The sequence below is a fragment of the Zootoca vivipara genome, chromosome 2, assembly GCF_963506605.1.
Source record: "Zootoca vivipara chromosome 2, rZooViv1.1, whole genome shotgun sequence".
In the NCBI taxonomy this organism is placed as follows: domain Eukaryota; kingdom Metazoa; phylum Chordata; class Lepidosauria; order Squamata; family Lacertidae; genus Zootoca; species Zootoca vivipara.
The window spans coordinates 110,837,375-110,853,686 of record NC_083277.1 but is presented as its reverse complement, the minus strand read 5'-3'; the positions used below and the strand labels follow the sequence as shown (position 1 = coordinate 110,853,686).

The following is a 16,312-nucleotide window of genomic DNA, read 5'->3' as shown; positions in this document are numbered from 1 at the left end:
TGTTTGTTTATTGTTAGCGGCTTATTTGTTAGCAAAAAAATTGCTCATTTGTTAAGTTCTAATAATGCAATTGTTTTAGAATCGCGGCTCTCCTCTACACTGGGCTGTAATGTGAACCTTGTAGCAAATCCTTTTTAAAAAAACTTGAATTTAAGGGAAAGCAAGTTCAGAGTTCAATGCTAAAAAGCAAATGTTAATTAATCAGAAATGGGAGCTGGGCTTTAGATAAAACTGATGGGAACACCTGATAGCAAAATCCCTTTAAAGCGGTGTTCTTTCCAAGGCAAACAACAACGTTCAGGAACCATGGCAATACCGTACATCCCTTCAAAAAAAAAGATTAAGCCACACAGCCTTGGACATCATCATTCAGAAACATGGTAAGATCGTATTTCTGCCTCTGCAAACTCAGTACTTCAGAGATAACATGCTGCCACCCATCCCTATATGTTGATCTTTTTTACACCCCCCTTTGAAGCACCCATTTTATATGTTTGTACCAGAATAAGCCCAGCTCTGCAAATGTCTTGGGGAATAATCTTGCTACCAGTGTTCTCCAAATTCAAAATTTCCAATTAGCTGAATGAGACATTGCCAGACTCTATCCTCCCTCTTCCAAGAAATTGAGCGCCTTTATAAAATATATTGCCACATCAACTATCTGGCAAAAGAAACCATCTGAATACATGTGTTCCTTATTCACAACAAAATTCTTATACCCAGAAGACTTTCTGGAAGAGCTCAAAGAGAAGGGCAATGATATCTAAGCTGACTTTGCCATATAGTAAACTGACTGAGTAGCTTGATGATTTATTTAGTACATTCATATCCTATCTTTTTTCCATCACAGAATCCAAGACAGCAAGCACACACATGGTTCCCAGAAGCTCTCCCATCCGAGCACTGACCCAGACCTGGTTGGTTTCAGCTTGGTGGCTGCATCAGGTACCCTCAGTTCATGACCTGGGATATCCAGGTCACCAAAGAGATCCATAACAAGAAATGATTGAGAACTATAACACTTATCACAAGCTGATTGGTTCTACACGGGACCACATCACCTTTAACTACCAATAGTTAGTCATGTGGCAAAAATCACTTCATACCACATTCCTACATTTCAAAGTAGAATTGGCTTTTCAGGGTCAAGTGCTGACCAACCGTGATTCTTGAACAAACCTCTGGGTTGTCCTGAGATGCATCAATATATAAACAGACTAGTTTATATAGTTGTCTAGTGGCATACAATGCTTAGCCCTACCTGATCAAAAGCTTTGTTAAGAAACAAGACCTTCTCAAGGCTGATGCCCCCCCACACCTCCCTTTGCAACACATTAACAAACAGGTCTGCAAATAAGGAACTGGTTTTTGACTGGCTCCTTATTTGATGATGTTTTTGTTAAGACAGCAAGGGGGACACTCGAGTCATCAGGCCTGAGGACACTTAATGGTGAAACCAAAACATTCTCAGAGGCAGGCTATTTGGGGTGAACTGGAACTCCACTGTGGGCCGATAGTGGGCTTTAAGTCTCATCCCATGCCTCCTTTTTTAAAGTTAAAATTCTGGAGTTTTACATACTTGTTGACACAATTAACAACCATCATGCCAGCCTATTGATTCAAAACATGCTTTTAAAAATCATCCCTCACCAATGATCTCTCACTATGATCTGCAGAGGGGTTGGCAGAAGCAAGGAGCCTTAACAGGCAACGGGTTCATGTGACCTCCACCCCCCCCCCCAAAATACACACACACACACACACACACACACACACACACACACACGAGAAAGGCATCACAGAAATTGCAAGGCCCCTAAAGAGAAACACAACCCTCCCTCCACCCCTCGAGGAAATCAGGTGCTCCTCCAGTTGGCCATTGTCTCTCTTGACGAATCGAGCTCCAGATTTCGATGCCAGCCACCCGGTTCCCCTAGGTAGATCACTGCCAGTGTTTTTATGGTGGCTGTAGATCGCAGTCTCTTGGAAGTCGGACGGCCCTGCCCTAGATGTATCACAATTATTTTTAATTTTTTAAAGCGCTTTCAGACCTCCCACCCCACCCCAGCACACATCCCCCCATCCCCTGCCTGCACCTCGCAACACAAGCAAACACACACACACCACCTCTGCTAAGGCATGGCAGCTCCTCAGCAAGCAGCCCCCCAACCCTCCCGCCCCACGGCTGCTGGGAGTGAAGGATCAAAGGCAGGGTTTCTATGGAGGGTCCGCCGACCCCCTCCCTATAATCTCACTGACAGCTTGACTGGATTTCTCGGTGGATTTCTCTCTCTCTCTCACACACACACACAGATACCCACCCCTAAGGGATGGGGACCCCGCCTCTTCACACAAGAGACCCTTCCTCTCCAACCCCGCGACGCCTTCGGTCTCCCCTCTTTCGCCCCTCTCCCCAATATTTACACGCCCCACCCCGAGCTGAAGCAGCCGCCGCCATGTTGGATGAGGTCCCTTGCCTCTTCTTCTTCTTCCTCCCCTCTCACCTTGGGCCCCGCGGTGGCCCCCGAGCACCAGCAGCAGCACCAGCAGCGCCTTGGGCCCCACGGGCGGCGGGAGCGGGCGGCGAGCCGGACCGCTCGCCATGGCGACGGCCTCGCGACAGGAGCTGAGACAGGTCTGAGGCGACGGCGGCGCAACCGGCAGCAGCCTCGCTTTCGCCCTCAACTCGCGCGGGGCGAGAGAGGCAGCGGCGGCGGCGGCGGCGCGAGACAAGGCAGACAGCAGAGCAGCAGCGGCGCCTCAGCAGCGAGGGGAGGGCGGGGTGTGCGCATGCGCGCGAGAGAGGCAGCAAGGGGCTTAAAGGGGAAGCGGCCCTTGTTAAAGGAGAGGGAAGTCGGGGAGGGAAAGTGTCCGCCGACTGGAAAAGCGGAGGGAGACAAAGGGGAGCGAGTGTGTTTGTGTGCAGGAGTGCCAGCTTGAATAAAATATTTGGGGGGGGGGGTGTGAGGCGGTGGGGGGGGTAGACCAGGTAAGCCCCACCACGCCTAATGATCACATGATTTTGCGGTGCGCGCACGCTATTTGAATGGCAATGCCCATCCGCTTTGACCTGGGTTGAGCTAAAGCCTAGTTTAAGAAAGAGATTGTGAATTTTTAAAAAAGGGGGCAAATGGTTAATGCATATTTTTTAGGCTTTGTGTATAGATCTTTACATTAGTATAATGTAAACCTAATTATTTGAAGAACTTGTATTACATTTAAACAATTTGGACTGATTTGCAATGATTTGGGAAATCAATTTTTAAAAGTGTGTGTGTGTGTAACACAAAGATCCAGTTTGGCATCCCCCCATGCATTTGCACACACAGGCTGGGAGCTTCAATGGTGCGCCTCTGGAGGCTTCACCCAGGGCAAAAAATCCAGCTAGTCTCCTCCGTGGCTAATACTGTTTTTTGTTGGGGTGAAGGTACCTCAGCTCCTAGGAGTTGGCTCCTATATGTATGTATGTATGGTATGTCTAAAGAAGAAGAAGAAGAGGAGTTTGGATTTGATATCCCGCTTTATCACTACCCGAAGGAGTCTCAAAGCGGCTAACAATCTCCTTTCCCCTCTTCCCCCACAACTGACACCCTGTGAGGTGGGTGGGGCTGAGAGACTTCAGAGAAGTGTGTCTAGCCCAAGGTCACCCAGCAGCTGCATGTGGAGGAGCGGAGACGCGAACCCGGTTCTCCAGATAACGAGTCTACCGCTCTTAACCACTACACCACACAGATGCGAGCGGGGGTTGGGGGGAGGAAGGTGGCATGTCAAGTCAGTGCTTTTCCACATGGTGCCTGGTCTTCCCCAGGTGGTCTCCCATCCAAGTACTAACCAGGCCTGATCCTGACTGGAGTCCGAGATTGGACAACTTCAAAGTAGTATGGCCTTGATGAGTTTGCCCTCATGTGCCAATGGGCATAGGCTCCGTGCAAGGGATGTGCAGGAGGCACTGAGATAATCCGCTCACACGGAAGGTGGCAGGCAGGCGGTGGATACCTGCGGTACTCTCCAAGTGATGGGAATTAGCCGTCTATGTTAACACTGCAGGAATAATGTTCACATTGCCCCGAGCACAGAGTTTCTTAATTGCCTCGGTTCCCATGTTCAATTTCCAATCCGCAAGGCTTGATTCACACATCGCTGGATGCCTTTATTCTTGATTATTTTTGAATGTGCAACTTGCCTTCGTTTTTTTAAAAAAGCTGTGCAAGGTGGCATGGGAACTCTGCTTGTGGCATTTCATACCTGCAAGCCCCCACTTGGTACATCGGTGATGATCATATGTGAGCAGGTGATGAGGACATGTGTGAACAAGGCCAGTGTGCACATCAGTCAAGTGTAGGGAAATCAAGCGATGCACATGCATGTGTGTGTGAACCTGGCCTTCCTGTTTAGTAAGCCAGTTTTCGCTTACCGTATTTTCCAGTGTACATACACATTTCTCCTCTTGTACTAGCTGGATGGTGCTGTTTTGTTATGTGCCTGAACACTGAGCAGGCCAGAGAAGATGAATGAGAAGTTTGCTTATAGAAGCAAAGCCGCCCAGAATAGCTGGGGAAACCCAGCCAGATGGGCGGGGTACAAACAATAAATAATAATAATAATAATAATAATAATAATAATAATAATATCATGTGCAAGGTTGCTAAGGTGCAATAAGGTTGCATGTCTTCTGCATTTAGGAGACAACTTCCCACATGTCAAAACTCCTCCATGGCACATCTTAATTGTATTGTCTACATTGATAATATCTTAGAATGGGTGTAAATATGCTTTTTAAGCGTTAAAATGTGCTGCCTTGAAAAGGGTTGTGTTTCAAGGAAGCAACCACGTACAGAGGGGTGAGTATTCACTCATGTGGAGGAATCTTTTTATTATCCTAGAGCTATATGTGTTTTTGGCTCTGTATGAAATGCAAGCATAATGACACTGGATAGCCTAAGTCTTAATGTACTATTTTCAGACCCCAGCATTTAAACCATCCATGAGATCCTGCTAAATGCAGGGAGGGTAGAAGAGTTTGATCCCAAGCCCTTTTTGCACCATGCTAGTAGTATAGGATTTGAATTAAAATGTGTCTGGTTGCAACAGAAAGCCAAAGCGCCATTCCTCCCTTTTCCAGCTACGGTACATGCACACACTGTGCTTCTGGTCCCTTGGGGAGCATGTGTACTATTGGAGCAGTTGCATTCCAGACTTAAAAGAAAATCCCCATCTTAAATTCTCTCTGAAGGCTCAGCTCATGATTCACTTGTGGAATTCCTCTTCTGCCTGTGTTCATGCACAAGAGTTACCCCAGGCCTCTCCAGAGCTTAAGGAGCAGAGATCGTGTCCAGCTGCAGCAGCCTTGCCAAGAGATGCACAGAGAGTGCAAATAAGGGATCGCTGGAAAATCAGAAATCTCCCTGGAATGAACGGAGGAGGAAGCGTTTCAGAGCGAAGTTGGCAATACTTCATTGGAATGAATTTGTTCCCTGTCCCTCTGCTGTTGTCACAAAAAACAATTTGTCCGTAGCCACAATGCTTTGCTGGCGCAGCACATAGTCAAAGAGGAGATAAGCTAGATGAGTGGTCCACAAGGGGGGAGGTAGGCTGCACGGGCAATAACAGAGTTTCCCTGTTACCTGTGGCCCTGCGATGAAGCTGTATCACATTCAGCACACTGGCTGCGACTTATGGGAGATGAAGCCTGGAGGGCCACACAGTGGGGTCTTTAGCATAGGTGCCGACGGGGTGCAAAGATCCGCCCAGCGCCCCCCAAATTTAGTTTAGCCCCCAAATTAACTTTTATTATGCTTATGTCAGACACCACACAACATAATATTTTGATGTAAGAGTTAATTTCGTGTGCACGGCACCGTTGAGAATGACAAGTGCCATCGTTGAGTCTGACAAGCGCCATCGCTGGAGCAGTGTGGCTTTGGTAAATGAGCAGACAAAGTCGAAAGTCCTTTAGTGAAACAGTAGGTATAAATTTCGGTAATACCTAGGTATATATGCATTTTGTTTTTCTAGCTTGATTAAAATTATTTATTATTTCATAACAGGTAGATAGTTAAGAGCTTAGGTGGGGGCCTGGCGCCCCTCCCCAAATTCGGCGCCCGGGTACCCCACACCCCTTGCACCCCTGGGTAAAGACGGCCATGGGGCCACAGCTTAGTCAGCTGTACCCCTTCCCATTGGGCGTTAACCCAGAGTAACAGCCCTAGCTTTGCCTGATTATAATTTTTATTATTAATTATGTTCCAGCACCAGTGTAATGAAACCTTATGAGTTAAGATAAGCAAAGCTACTGGTCCTTGCCCCGAGGAGCTTGCATTATAAGCATCAAATGATTGCGGTGGGGTTGCTTTTGCTTGTTTGTCTAGCGGGAGGCTGATAATGGCCACACTGAAGATGCTATGTCAGAAGTTTGATGCAGACCGCTAGGACATTTTATGGAGGAAGGGATATGAAATGTTGAGGCATCTGGAGTGATGGAGGACAGTTGTATATGCAGCAGGCGCAAGGAGGAGAATACCATTGATGGGAGGCATTATTGCCCCTGCACAGGACCCTGGTATCAACAGGATTTAGGGAAACATAATGTGTACCTTCTTTGCTTTATGTTACATTCATGCAGGCCCTTCTCCTTACAGGCCTATGGAACTACAGGCGTCTCCTTGCTTACTTGTGGGTGACGTTCCCGAGTACCGCACATGTACCTATAGTGGGGAGCACCAAAAACTCCGCCCCAAATCCACAAAAACCCACCACAGTCGCTCCCTCCAAACCTCCTTTTGCAAACTTCAATTCTCCACAGGCATCAACGGTCGGTGCAAAGGCTGATGGGATTGCAGTTGCAAAGGCTCCTGGCATTTTACTGCTCTTTCTGCGCCATTTTTGCACTTTTCCTGCTCTTTTCGGGCTGGTTCCCCCCCCCCCATGTTTTGAGCCCTTTTTTGCCATTTAAATCAATTGATTTAATCATTTCTCGGCACTAGTCAAGTGTGCGTTAAGTGGGGAGACTCCTGTACATCCATCCTGCTGCTTTACAGTCGTGGTGGAGAACCTCAGCCCGGTGCCCTGAATGTGGCCCTTGGAAGTTCTCCCAAGCCACTCCCCCTCACTGCCCCTATTTTGCACCCCGAGTGTCCTTGAAGTCTGATGATGTTACCTCTTCCTTGCCTGCATGGAGCAGAGAGACGGATGTGCGATTGTGTGTAGAAACTAGCAGAGATGAAAATAGCCTAGCAGCACCCTTTTAGTTTCGGGTCTCATTTTCTGTGTGACATAGCTGCCTTCTCCCAAAGTAACAAGCTGCCTTGCGAGAAGATACGTCCGCCCCTCCCAAATATTCAATACACACCGAAACCCTTTGAATGCTTTCATTGGATCATATATATTGGATTTTCCAAGGTAGGAGATCTGTGTTGAGGTTGAGGGGGTGGGGATACAAGTCTATTCCAGAAGGAACAGCAGGTTTAGTTGTGTTTTACTCCTTCCCTCCCCCAACTTTTTTTTTACAAAGGAAAAAAAATATGTTTCCCAAATCTGTTTTTAAACTTTGGCTTATGGAAAGGGTTTGACTATCTAATAGGTCACTTCCATTTTGTGCATTTCTTAATGTTTTGCAACATTACTGGAATCAGTGACGGGGGAGGGGGGGAAATCACATATTCCAGGAAATGTCATTGCACCATCTGGACTTTTATCAGAAAATCAAACCAAGGAGTCATTTCAACAATTTTTTTTGCCTAAGTTATTCTTTCGTCTCCATCTGCTCCCCCCTCAGCTTCTTCTTCTGGCTATGTTTGCTTCTGTTATCAGCAGGAAACTCCTAGATTCTACAAGAAGTGAATTGGCTGATAAGCGCCAGGGCGATGCAGGGCATGCGAGTTCATGGCTTTTTCTGCTTCCAACAATGGCCTTGGCATTTCCAGTGGCTGCAAATGTGATGTGCGTACATTTAAAGCTCTATACCGGGGTGGGGGAGTAATAAAGTCAGGTGCTGGACAAGTGTGTTTCCCCACCCACCTGTCAAAATTGGCACATGCCTGTCCGCGCGTGCGCGCGGGGGGGGGGAATGGATGGATGGATGGATGGACGGACAGAGACTAAGCGGGATTAAACCCCCTGCCCACCAGCTAATAAGCAAGGAGCTCAGTCCTTCTGTCCCCAATCAGAACCATTTTGGATAAGGTTTTTTTAAAAAAAGGTAAAGGACCCCTGGACGGTTAAGTCCAGCCAAAGGCGACGATGGGGTTGCGGCATTCATCTCACTTTCAGGCCGAGGGAGCCAGCATTTGTCCACAGACAGCTTTCCATGTCATGTGGCCAGCATGACTAAACCGCTTCTGGCACAACAGAACACCTTGACGGAAACCATAGTGCATGGAAACACCTTCCCACCGCAGCGGTAGCTATTTATCTACTTGCACTGGCATGCTTTCAAACTGCTAGGTGGGCAGGAGCTGGAGCAAAGCAACGGGAGCTCACCCCGTTGTGGGGATTTGAACCGCCGACCTTCCGATCAGCAAGCCCAAGAGGCTCAGTGGTTTAGACCACAGCGCCACCAGCTTTTTAACACTCACGTTATTGATGTGCACCTGCATGCTTCTGATTAAAATAAATATGCAGCAGAGCTCCTTTACCGATGGGGTATTTTTTGGGGGGGCATATCTTTGCTAACAACTAGAATGGGATTAAAGCTTAGGAGGAGAAGCTGCACCATGACATACCATCCAAATTTCCTTAGGTTTATCAGTTTGCTATTTTGTGGCTCAGCTTAACATCCACTTTTGGAGCTGGAGCAGGAGCCCTTAATGTGCAAATATTTGTTCACCCACCACTTGATAAAAGCATCCAGTCAGAACCACAGGGAACTCAGAACTTCTTAGGCAAGTAAATTGTGGAGCCAGACATAATATTCTGGATGCACATACAGCCTTGATAGCTAACTGGTTGCTGATTGCAAACTATTGTAGATCTTCGAGCTCTTAGGAACATAGGAAGCTGTTTTATACGGAGTCAGGCCAATGCTCTGAATGAGAGACTGGAGTTCAGTATTATACCCCACAGGGGTAACAGCGTGTTGCCCTCTAAATGTTGCTGGACTGCAACTTCTCTCGGTTTGAGTACTTTCAGTTTAAGTACTCAGCGGACCTGTCTGGAACGGATTATTCCACTTTCCATTACTTTCAATGGGAAAGTTCGCTTCAGGTTAAGTACGGACTTCCAGAACCAATTACACTCATACTTCGAGTTAAGTACGCTTCAGTTTAAGTACTCCGTGGACCCGTTGGGAACAGATTAATCCACTTTCCATTACTTTCAATGGGAAAGTTCGCTTCAGGTTAAGTACACTTCAGTTTAAGTACTCTGTGGACTGTCTGGAACGGACTAATCCACTTTCCATTTCTTTCAATGGGAAAGTTCGCTTCAGGTTAAGTACGCTTCAGGTTAAGTACGGACTTCCAGAACCAACTGTGTACTTAAACCGAGGTACCACTGTATAATAAATGTTCATAAATGTACCAAGCAAACAGTACAGGAAGACAGAACTGAAAACCATTTTGGCTCTCCCCAACTGACCAAATGTTTCTCTGCGAGGAGGGAGGAAATGAAAAAAAAAACCAACCCCTCCCCTTTGTCTCTCTGCTCACAGATCCTGCCTTGTTGTTGTTGTTTAGTCGTTTAGTCGTGTCCGACTCTTCGTGACCCCATGGACCAGAGCACGCCAGGCACTCCTGTCTTGCACTGCCTCCCGCTGTTTGGTCAAACTCATGTTCGTAGCTTCGAGAACACTGTCCAACCATCTTGTCCTCTGTCGTCCCCTTCTCCTAGTGCCCTCAATCTTTCCCAACATCAGGGTCTTTTCCAAGGATTCTTCTCTTCTCATGAGGTGGCCAAAGTATTGGAGCCTCAGCTTCACGATCTGTCCTTCCAGGGAGCACTCAGGGCTGATTTCCTTAAGAATGGATAGGTTTGATCTTCTTGCAGTCCATGGGACTCTCAAGATCCTGCCTTAAGGACACATTTAAGATATGAATAGGGTGTGAGTCTGTGTCCTGGCTCAGGAACTAAGTATTTATTATTTCAAAAGACTAGCCAGGCCCCCTGGTAATCCAACATTAACAGGTAACTTGCCATACAGAAGATAAACAAGGTACAGTACTCAGATTTCTGCTGTAGACCGTCCCTTTCTATGATGTAGGTGTGACGTGTCGGGTGTGTGTGTGTCTTGGGCTACACCCCTTCTGTGATGCATGACGCTTCTGGGGCGGGTCTTGAGTTTGAGGTGGGCAATTTCAAAAGTCTATATAGGGGCTCAGGTGGCACTGTGGGTTAAACCACTGAGCCTAGGGCTTGCTGATCAGAAGGGTTAAACCACTGAGCCTAGGGCTTGCTGATCAGAAGGTCGGCGGTTCGAATCCCTGTGACGGGGTGAGCTCCCGTTGCTCGGTCCTAGCTCCTGCCAACCTAGCAGTTCGAAAGCACGTCAAAGTGCAAGTAGATAAACAGGAACTGCTACAGCATGTGCTGCTCTGGTTTTCCAGAAGCGGCTTTGTCATGCTGGCCACATGATCTGGAAGCTATACGCTGGCTCCCTCGGCCAATAATGCGAGATGAGCGTGCAACCCAAGAGTCGGTCACGACTGGACCTAATGGTCAGGGGTCCCTTTACCCTTACCTTTATATAGGGGCTGGCACACCTTTGGGAGGGGTTCTTTCTTTTCTCCTGTGTGAGAGAGAAAACACCCCGCTGCAACAGTCAATAAAGACCAAGCCTATTGGCTGCTGTTTTGCTCTGATATTCTTGGCTGGAGTCTTCATTTTTGTCCAAGGGAGCCCACAAATTTTCCATTAATTTGGTTAATCCCAAATGTAATTCCATTCCATTTGTTTAATCCCAAATGTAAAAACATTTCAAAAGTATATATCTGACAGAGGGAATCCCAACTTCAAATTCCAGCTCAGCTATAGGCTTGCTTTCATGTCTCTGTCCCTTGGCAAATAGATCTGCAAAGCGTACAAGCCCACCTTTTTATTTTAACTAGTCCACCTGTCTAAACATCCCTGTTGGCTATTCGCAACTTAAAAGAAATAGGGAACCGTTGTAGGGTTTCACTGGGGAATTATTACTTGCCATAGGTGAGTGGAGAAGGATTTATTTACAAACCAGCCATTAGTGTTCTTAACTCCCACTAGCCTTAATGGGATTTAAACAGTCTGTAGAGATCCAGTTCTTTTTTTGTCTTCTCCATGTTATTAAGAAATTTTCTTTTCTTTCTGCCATTTTCCATTATTTTGTGCTCCTTCCCATGACAGAACATTTGATTACCTTCAGTTGCTTTCTTTCTCCCCAAACAAAATCCTGTAATTTCAACTGTCAATGACCCCACCCGCCACCCCATAGAAAGTCCCCCCTGTAATTTTCCCTCACTCTTTCTGCAAAAATAATGTGGCTCGTACAAAATGAACAACTGTGTGGGTGCTTTTTTTCCGGTACAAATTTAATAAATATAAAACACATTTCCGTGCAAAATAATTACATTTCTGAAGCAACTTGAAGTTTTTTTTCTTTGTGAAATGAGTTGACATGTCTTTCACGTAGGTTGCACTCAGCTGCCCTGTCATGGATATATTTTGATTAAAATATGTTTGATTAAAATGGGACAAGCCCTCCATCCCCAATTCCACCCCCCCAAAAAATTTTTTTGGCAGTGTTACATGCACCAGGGCATCCTGTTTGCAAGCTGCTCATGTGCACTGGCCTGATCCTGCACAGGAAAACTAATGCACACAGTGTATGCAATGTGCAAACAGCCCGGCCAGGCCCCAAACCTTGGCTCACCAGGTTGTTTGGGGCAAACCTATATTTCCTGGACCTGACATCATATATGACATCTGGAAGCTTCAAGGTGTGGCTGAAAGGAATAAGAATCAGGAGTGGCCTTAAAACGAGCCCCTGATTCTTCCTTAACAGTCATGGCTTGAATTCAAACCAGGGGTGCAATAAAGCATTTCCCCTTTTTGCAACCCAGCTTGGAAGAACAGGCAGGGAAAGCCCTTTTGGTCCAATGCAACACATTTTATAAGGGAAGCCTCTGGGGGTGAGGGATGAGGCCCACTCTACTGCCCATTCTACTGGAATGTAGACCAGAGGTCCCCAAACTAAGGCCCGGGGGCCAGATGAGGCCCAATCGCCTTCTAAATCCGGCCCGCGGACGGTCCGGGAATCAGCATGTTTTTACATGAGTAGAATGTGTCCTTTTATTTAAAATGCATCTCTGGGTTATTTGTTGGGCACAGGAATGTCTTCATATTTTTTCCCCAAAATATAGTCTGGTCCCCCACAAGGTCTGAGGGACAGTGGACTGGCCCCCTGCTAAAAAAGTTTGCTGACCCCTGATGTAGACCTTATCCCAGTTGACGGAGCTCACCTGTTTGCTCACAGTGTGCAACACAATCATGTTCATTTTGCAAAAAATATTTTGCACACATCCAGGGTTATTTTGTAGGGCCTTCCATGCTCATATACGTCTATACACCCCAGGCTTAAATTCCGGTGGCACAGAACAATTGTCTACATGTCCGTGTGAATCCACTCCTGTTCTTGCAAGTCTGTGCCGCCTCTTCTGCTCTCTCTTTTCTTTTGTAGGCACATATGCATGATGCAGACAGAACACACATACAGAGATCCTATAGGGCCCAATCTAAATACTGGTTTATGAATGGTCCTTAAAGTGGTGTTTCCAAGGTAGCAGGCCCTTCGGCAGAACAGCTGTGCTCTTTCCAAGCATGATCCCTCCCCATTTTTCAGGCGTTGGTGGCGAGACGGGCTGGCGTCAGGTTACAGGTCCAGGGGGTATTTATATTAATGTATGTTCTAGGAGAAGTGGGTGTTTCTTCTTCCCCCCCCTTGCTTTTTGTTGCTAGAGAAAACAAATTAAAGATGCCCGAAGCAAGTCATCTGTTCCATGAAATTCTCCTGCAAAGGATCAATCCCAGCCAGCCATGGGGGCTCTAGACCAAATCCTCTTGGCCGGGTTTCAAACAAAGTTTGCTGCAGCCACGGACAGAGGCCAGGACTAGCACACTGGAGGCGGAAGAAGTGACCTTGAACTTTCTTGCCGAGCCAAACAGTCCGAAATTTGATGCCTGGTCCCAGAGCTGGTCCCTGCAGTTACGAGTGTTGTTTGGGTTTGTCGAAGGAGTCGCTGAGTTTTTTCAGTGTCTTTTTAATCCTCAAAGCTGTGAGTCTGGCTGGGGGGCTCTGGGACCAGCATTCCTTCATGACCTTGGCCAGGGCACACAAAGTCTGGGAGGGAGGGGTGAGGGGAGAGGAGACAGAGAGAGAAAGGGGAGGAGGAGGGAGAATCTTATTTTCACACAGAGACAATGCAACATTCAACTACTATAGGCTTTCCCTCTAGTATAATTCTACGTGATCAGAATCCTGTACATGTATAACGTTGATTAGGGATGTGTGGAACCCTCTTCCCCACCACTCCCAAATTTCACTAATCCATATCCTCTAACGTCCAGGTGATCCAAAATGGGACGCTCATTGTCTTTTGGTCCCGAGCTCTTGCAGGAGCCAGATGACTCATGCCAGGGGTCAAGACAAAAAAACAAAACAAAACCGAACATCTTTTGGTCCAGCATTCTGGTGCAAATGCTGGACCAAAAAATGCTGGACCAAAAAAATGAGACATTCCAGGATCCAATCAGAAGCCAAGAAAGGTTTCTATAATTCTGGGGTGCCCCGCTTAAATTGGGATGGTTGAGCAGTATGGTAAGGTAAAGGTAAAGGTAAAGGGACCCCTGACCATTAGGTCCAGTCGTGACCGACTCTGGGGTTGCGCGCTCATCTCGCATTATTGGCCAAGGGAGCCGGCGTGTAGCTTCCAGGTCATGTGGCCAGCATGACAAAGCCGCTTCTGGCAAACCAGAGCAGCACATGGAAACGCCGTTTACTTTCCCGCTGTAGCGGTTCCTATTTATCTACTTGCATTTTGACGTGCTTTCGAACTGCTAGGTTGGCAGTATGGTAGCCACACCAAATCTTTTTTTCTTCTCTCAACATGCTTTAGATGTTTCTCCTGAGTGGGAAACTCCTAAATTACCTCAGCATTTCATTTTAGATAAAATTAGGTGGCAACTCCAATCCCAGTTCTTGTCATATCTCATAGAGCAATAGGCCAGGACATTGCCTTTTGGGAAAACTGAGATGGCAGGTGGGAACTGTGCTTGGTTGCTGTTTAAGGAGCAGGCCCACCGTCATCATTCAGCTTGGACACTGAAATCCACCTCTGAGCCTTCTGGTGGTTCCCTTACTGTGAGAAGTGAAGCTACAGGGAACCAGGCACAGGGCCTTTTCGGTAGCGGCACCTGCCCTGTGCAGCACCCTCCCATCAGATGTCAAGGAGATGAGTAAGTAACTTTCTAACCTTTAGAATAAATCTGAAGGCAGCCCTTTATAGGGAAGCCTTTTAATGCGTAATGTTTTATTATGTTTTTATATATGTTGGAAGCTGCCGAGAGTGGCTGGGACAACCCAGTCTGATGGTTGAGGTACAATTATTATTATTATTATTATTATTATTATTATTATTATTATTATTATAATATTAACAACAGTGACACCACTTGCCACTAAAACAGCCAACTGGGGCCCCATTTGGATGGCAGTGAGTGGCAGCACAGTTGGGCTGGGTGAGTGAGAAGCTCTTCCGAGGCACCGAGGCCAGTGCCCAACCTTGCCACCTGCTGGCACCGGGCTTAAACTTTAGTAATGTTGGATCCTACAAACCTATGATTACGGTACACATTTTGCATTTATTTAAAAGGTCCCAGGTTCAGATTTGGCTGCTCCAGGCAGGGCTGAGATACACTCCTATCTGAAACGCTGGGAACTGCTTCAAGTTAGAGTAGAGGTACATGGACTAATAGTGCGACTCAGCACACAAGCAGATTTCTGCGTTCCAAGAAACAGTTTTTGTCTCTCATTTGCAGACAGGAAAGGGGGAGCTCTGGAAAAATGACACCTATAAAAGCAGCCAGGAGACTAATTTGCACAAGGCTATATTCCAAGAGAAGGGGCCGAGGGGGCGTGCGGGATTTTCAAATGGGGTTCCAGTTGAAGTGGCAGTTAAACGTGGCTCAGTCTGCATGAGGAAGTTGGATCTCTGAAGACTGAGATCCTAGCATTCAGCCTAGGATGCTGGAAAGCGAGAACAATTTGCAGACATCCATACATTGCAGCACACTCTGTGTGTGTGTGGTGGTGGTGGGGGGGGGGGTTGAGGGTCCCATATGGATAGCAACAGCAAAAATGCCAGGGAGCTGGAAATAAAATGTCCACCCTACACCTCACTGACTCTCTGCGGAGTCACACTGCCCAGAGGGGAGCTGGGAGCTATCATGGCTTTTGTGTTCTTTGTAATCTGCCTTGGAGATCATTAAACTGAAATGCAGAGTATAGCTCCTTAAAATAAATAAAAATATGATGATGATGATGATGATATTTATATCCCGTCCACCTGGCTGGGTTTCCCCAGCCACTCTGGGTGGCTCCCAACAGAATACAGTGGAACCTCGGTTTATGAACACCTCGGTTTATGAATTTTCAGGTTACAAACGCCGCGGACCCATCTGGAACCGATTAATTCACTTTCCATTACTTTCAATGGGAAAGTTCGCTTCAGTTTATGAATGCTTCAGTTTATGAACAGACTTCTGGAACCAATTGCACCCATGTTTCAGGTTAAGTACGCTACAGGTTGAGTACTCCGCGGACCCGTCTGGAACGGATTAATCCACTTTCCATTACTTTCAATAGGAAAGTTCGCTTCAGTTTATGAACGCTTCAGTTTATGAACAGACTTCCGGAACCAATTGTGTTCATAAACCGAGGTACCACTGTACTAAAAACACAATAAAAGATCAAACATTAAAAACTTCCCTAAACTAGGGCTGCCTACAAATGTCTTCTAAAAGTCAGATAGCTGTTTATTTCCTTGACATCGGACGGGAGGGTGTTCCACAGGGCGGGCGCCACTACCCAGAAGGTCCTCTGCCTGGTTCCCTGTAACCTCACTCCTCGCAGTGAGGGAACCGCCAGAAGGCCCTCAGAGCTGGACCTCAGTGTCTGGGCTGAACGATGGGGGTGGAGACTCTCCTTCAGGTATACTGGCCGTTTAGGGCTTTAAAGGTCAACACCAACACTTTGAATTATGCTCAGAAACGTACTGGGAGCCAATGTAGGTCTTTCGGGACTGGTGTTATATGGTCTCGGCCGCCGCCCCCAGTCACCAGTCTAGCTGCC

The 16,312-nt window shown here is 46.9% G+C and overlaps 2 protein-coding genes across 5 annotated transcripts in view; both read right to left on the bottom strand.

The window, feature by feature from the left end:
* ACVR1B (activin A receptor type 1B) overlaps positions 1–2,752 on the bottom strand; it is a 39,002-nt gene extending 36,250 nt beyond the window's left edge. Inside the window, exon 1 of one of the 2 annotated variants that reach the window (XM_035103365.2) lies at positions 2,505–2,752. In XM_035103365.2, coding sequence (XP_034959256.1) covers positions 2,505–2,604 — 100 coding nt within the window. In that variant the 5' untranslated portion in view covers positions 2,605–2,752. The remainder of the gene's footprint in view (positions 1–2,504) is intronic. The other variant, XM_035103376.2, reaches the window with a different exon arrangement.
* Positions 2,753–11,476: 8,724 nt separating this feature from the next.
* The window catches only part of ACVRL1 (activin A receptor like type 1), a 48,586-nt gene continuing 43,750 nt past the window's right edge, over positions 11,477–16,312 (bottom strand). For all 3 annotated transcript variants that reach the window (XM_060272028.1, XM_060272030.1, XM_060272029.1), the window contains one exon: positions 11,477–13,303. In XM_060272028.1, coding sequence (XP_060128011.1) covers positions 13,169–13,303 — 135 coding nt within the window. In that variant the 3' untranslated portion in view covers positions 11,477–13,168. The remainder of the gene's footprint in view (positions 13,304–16,312) is intronic.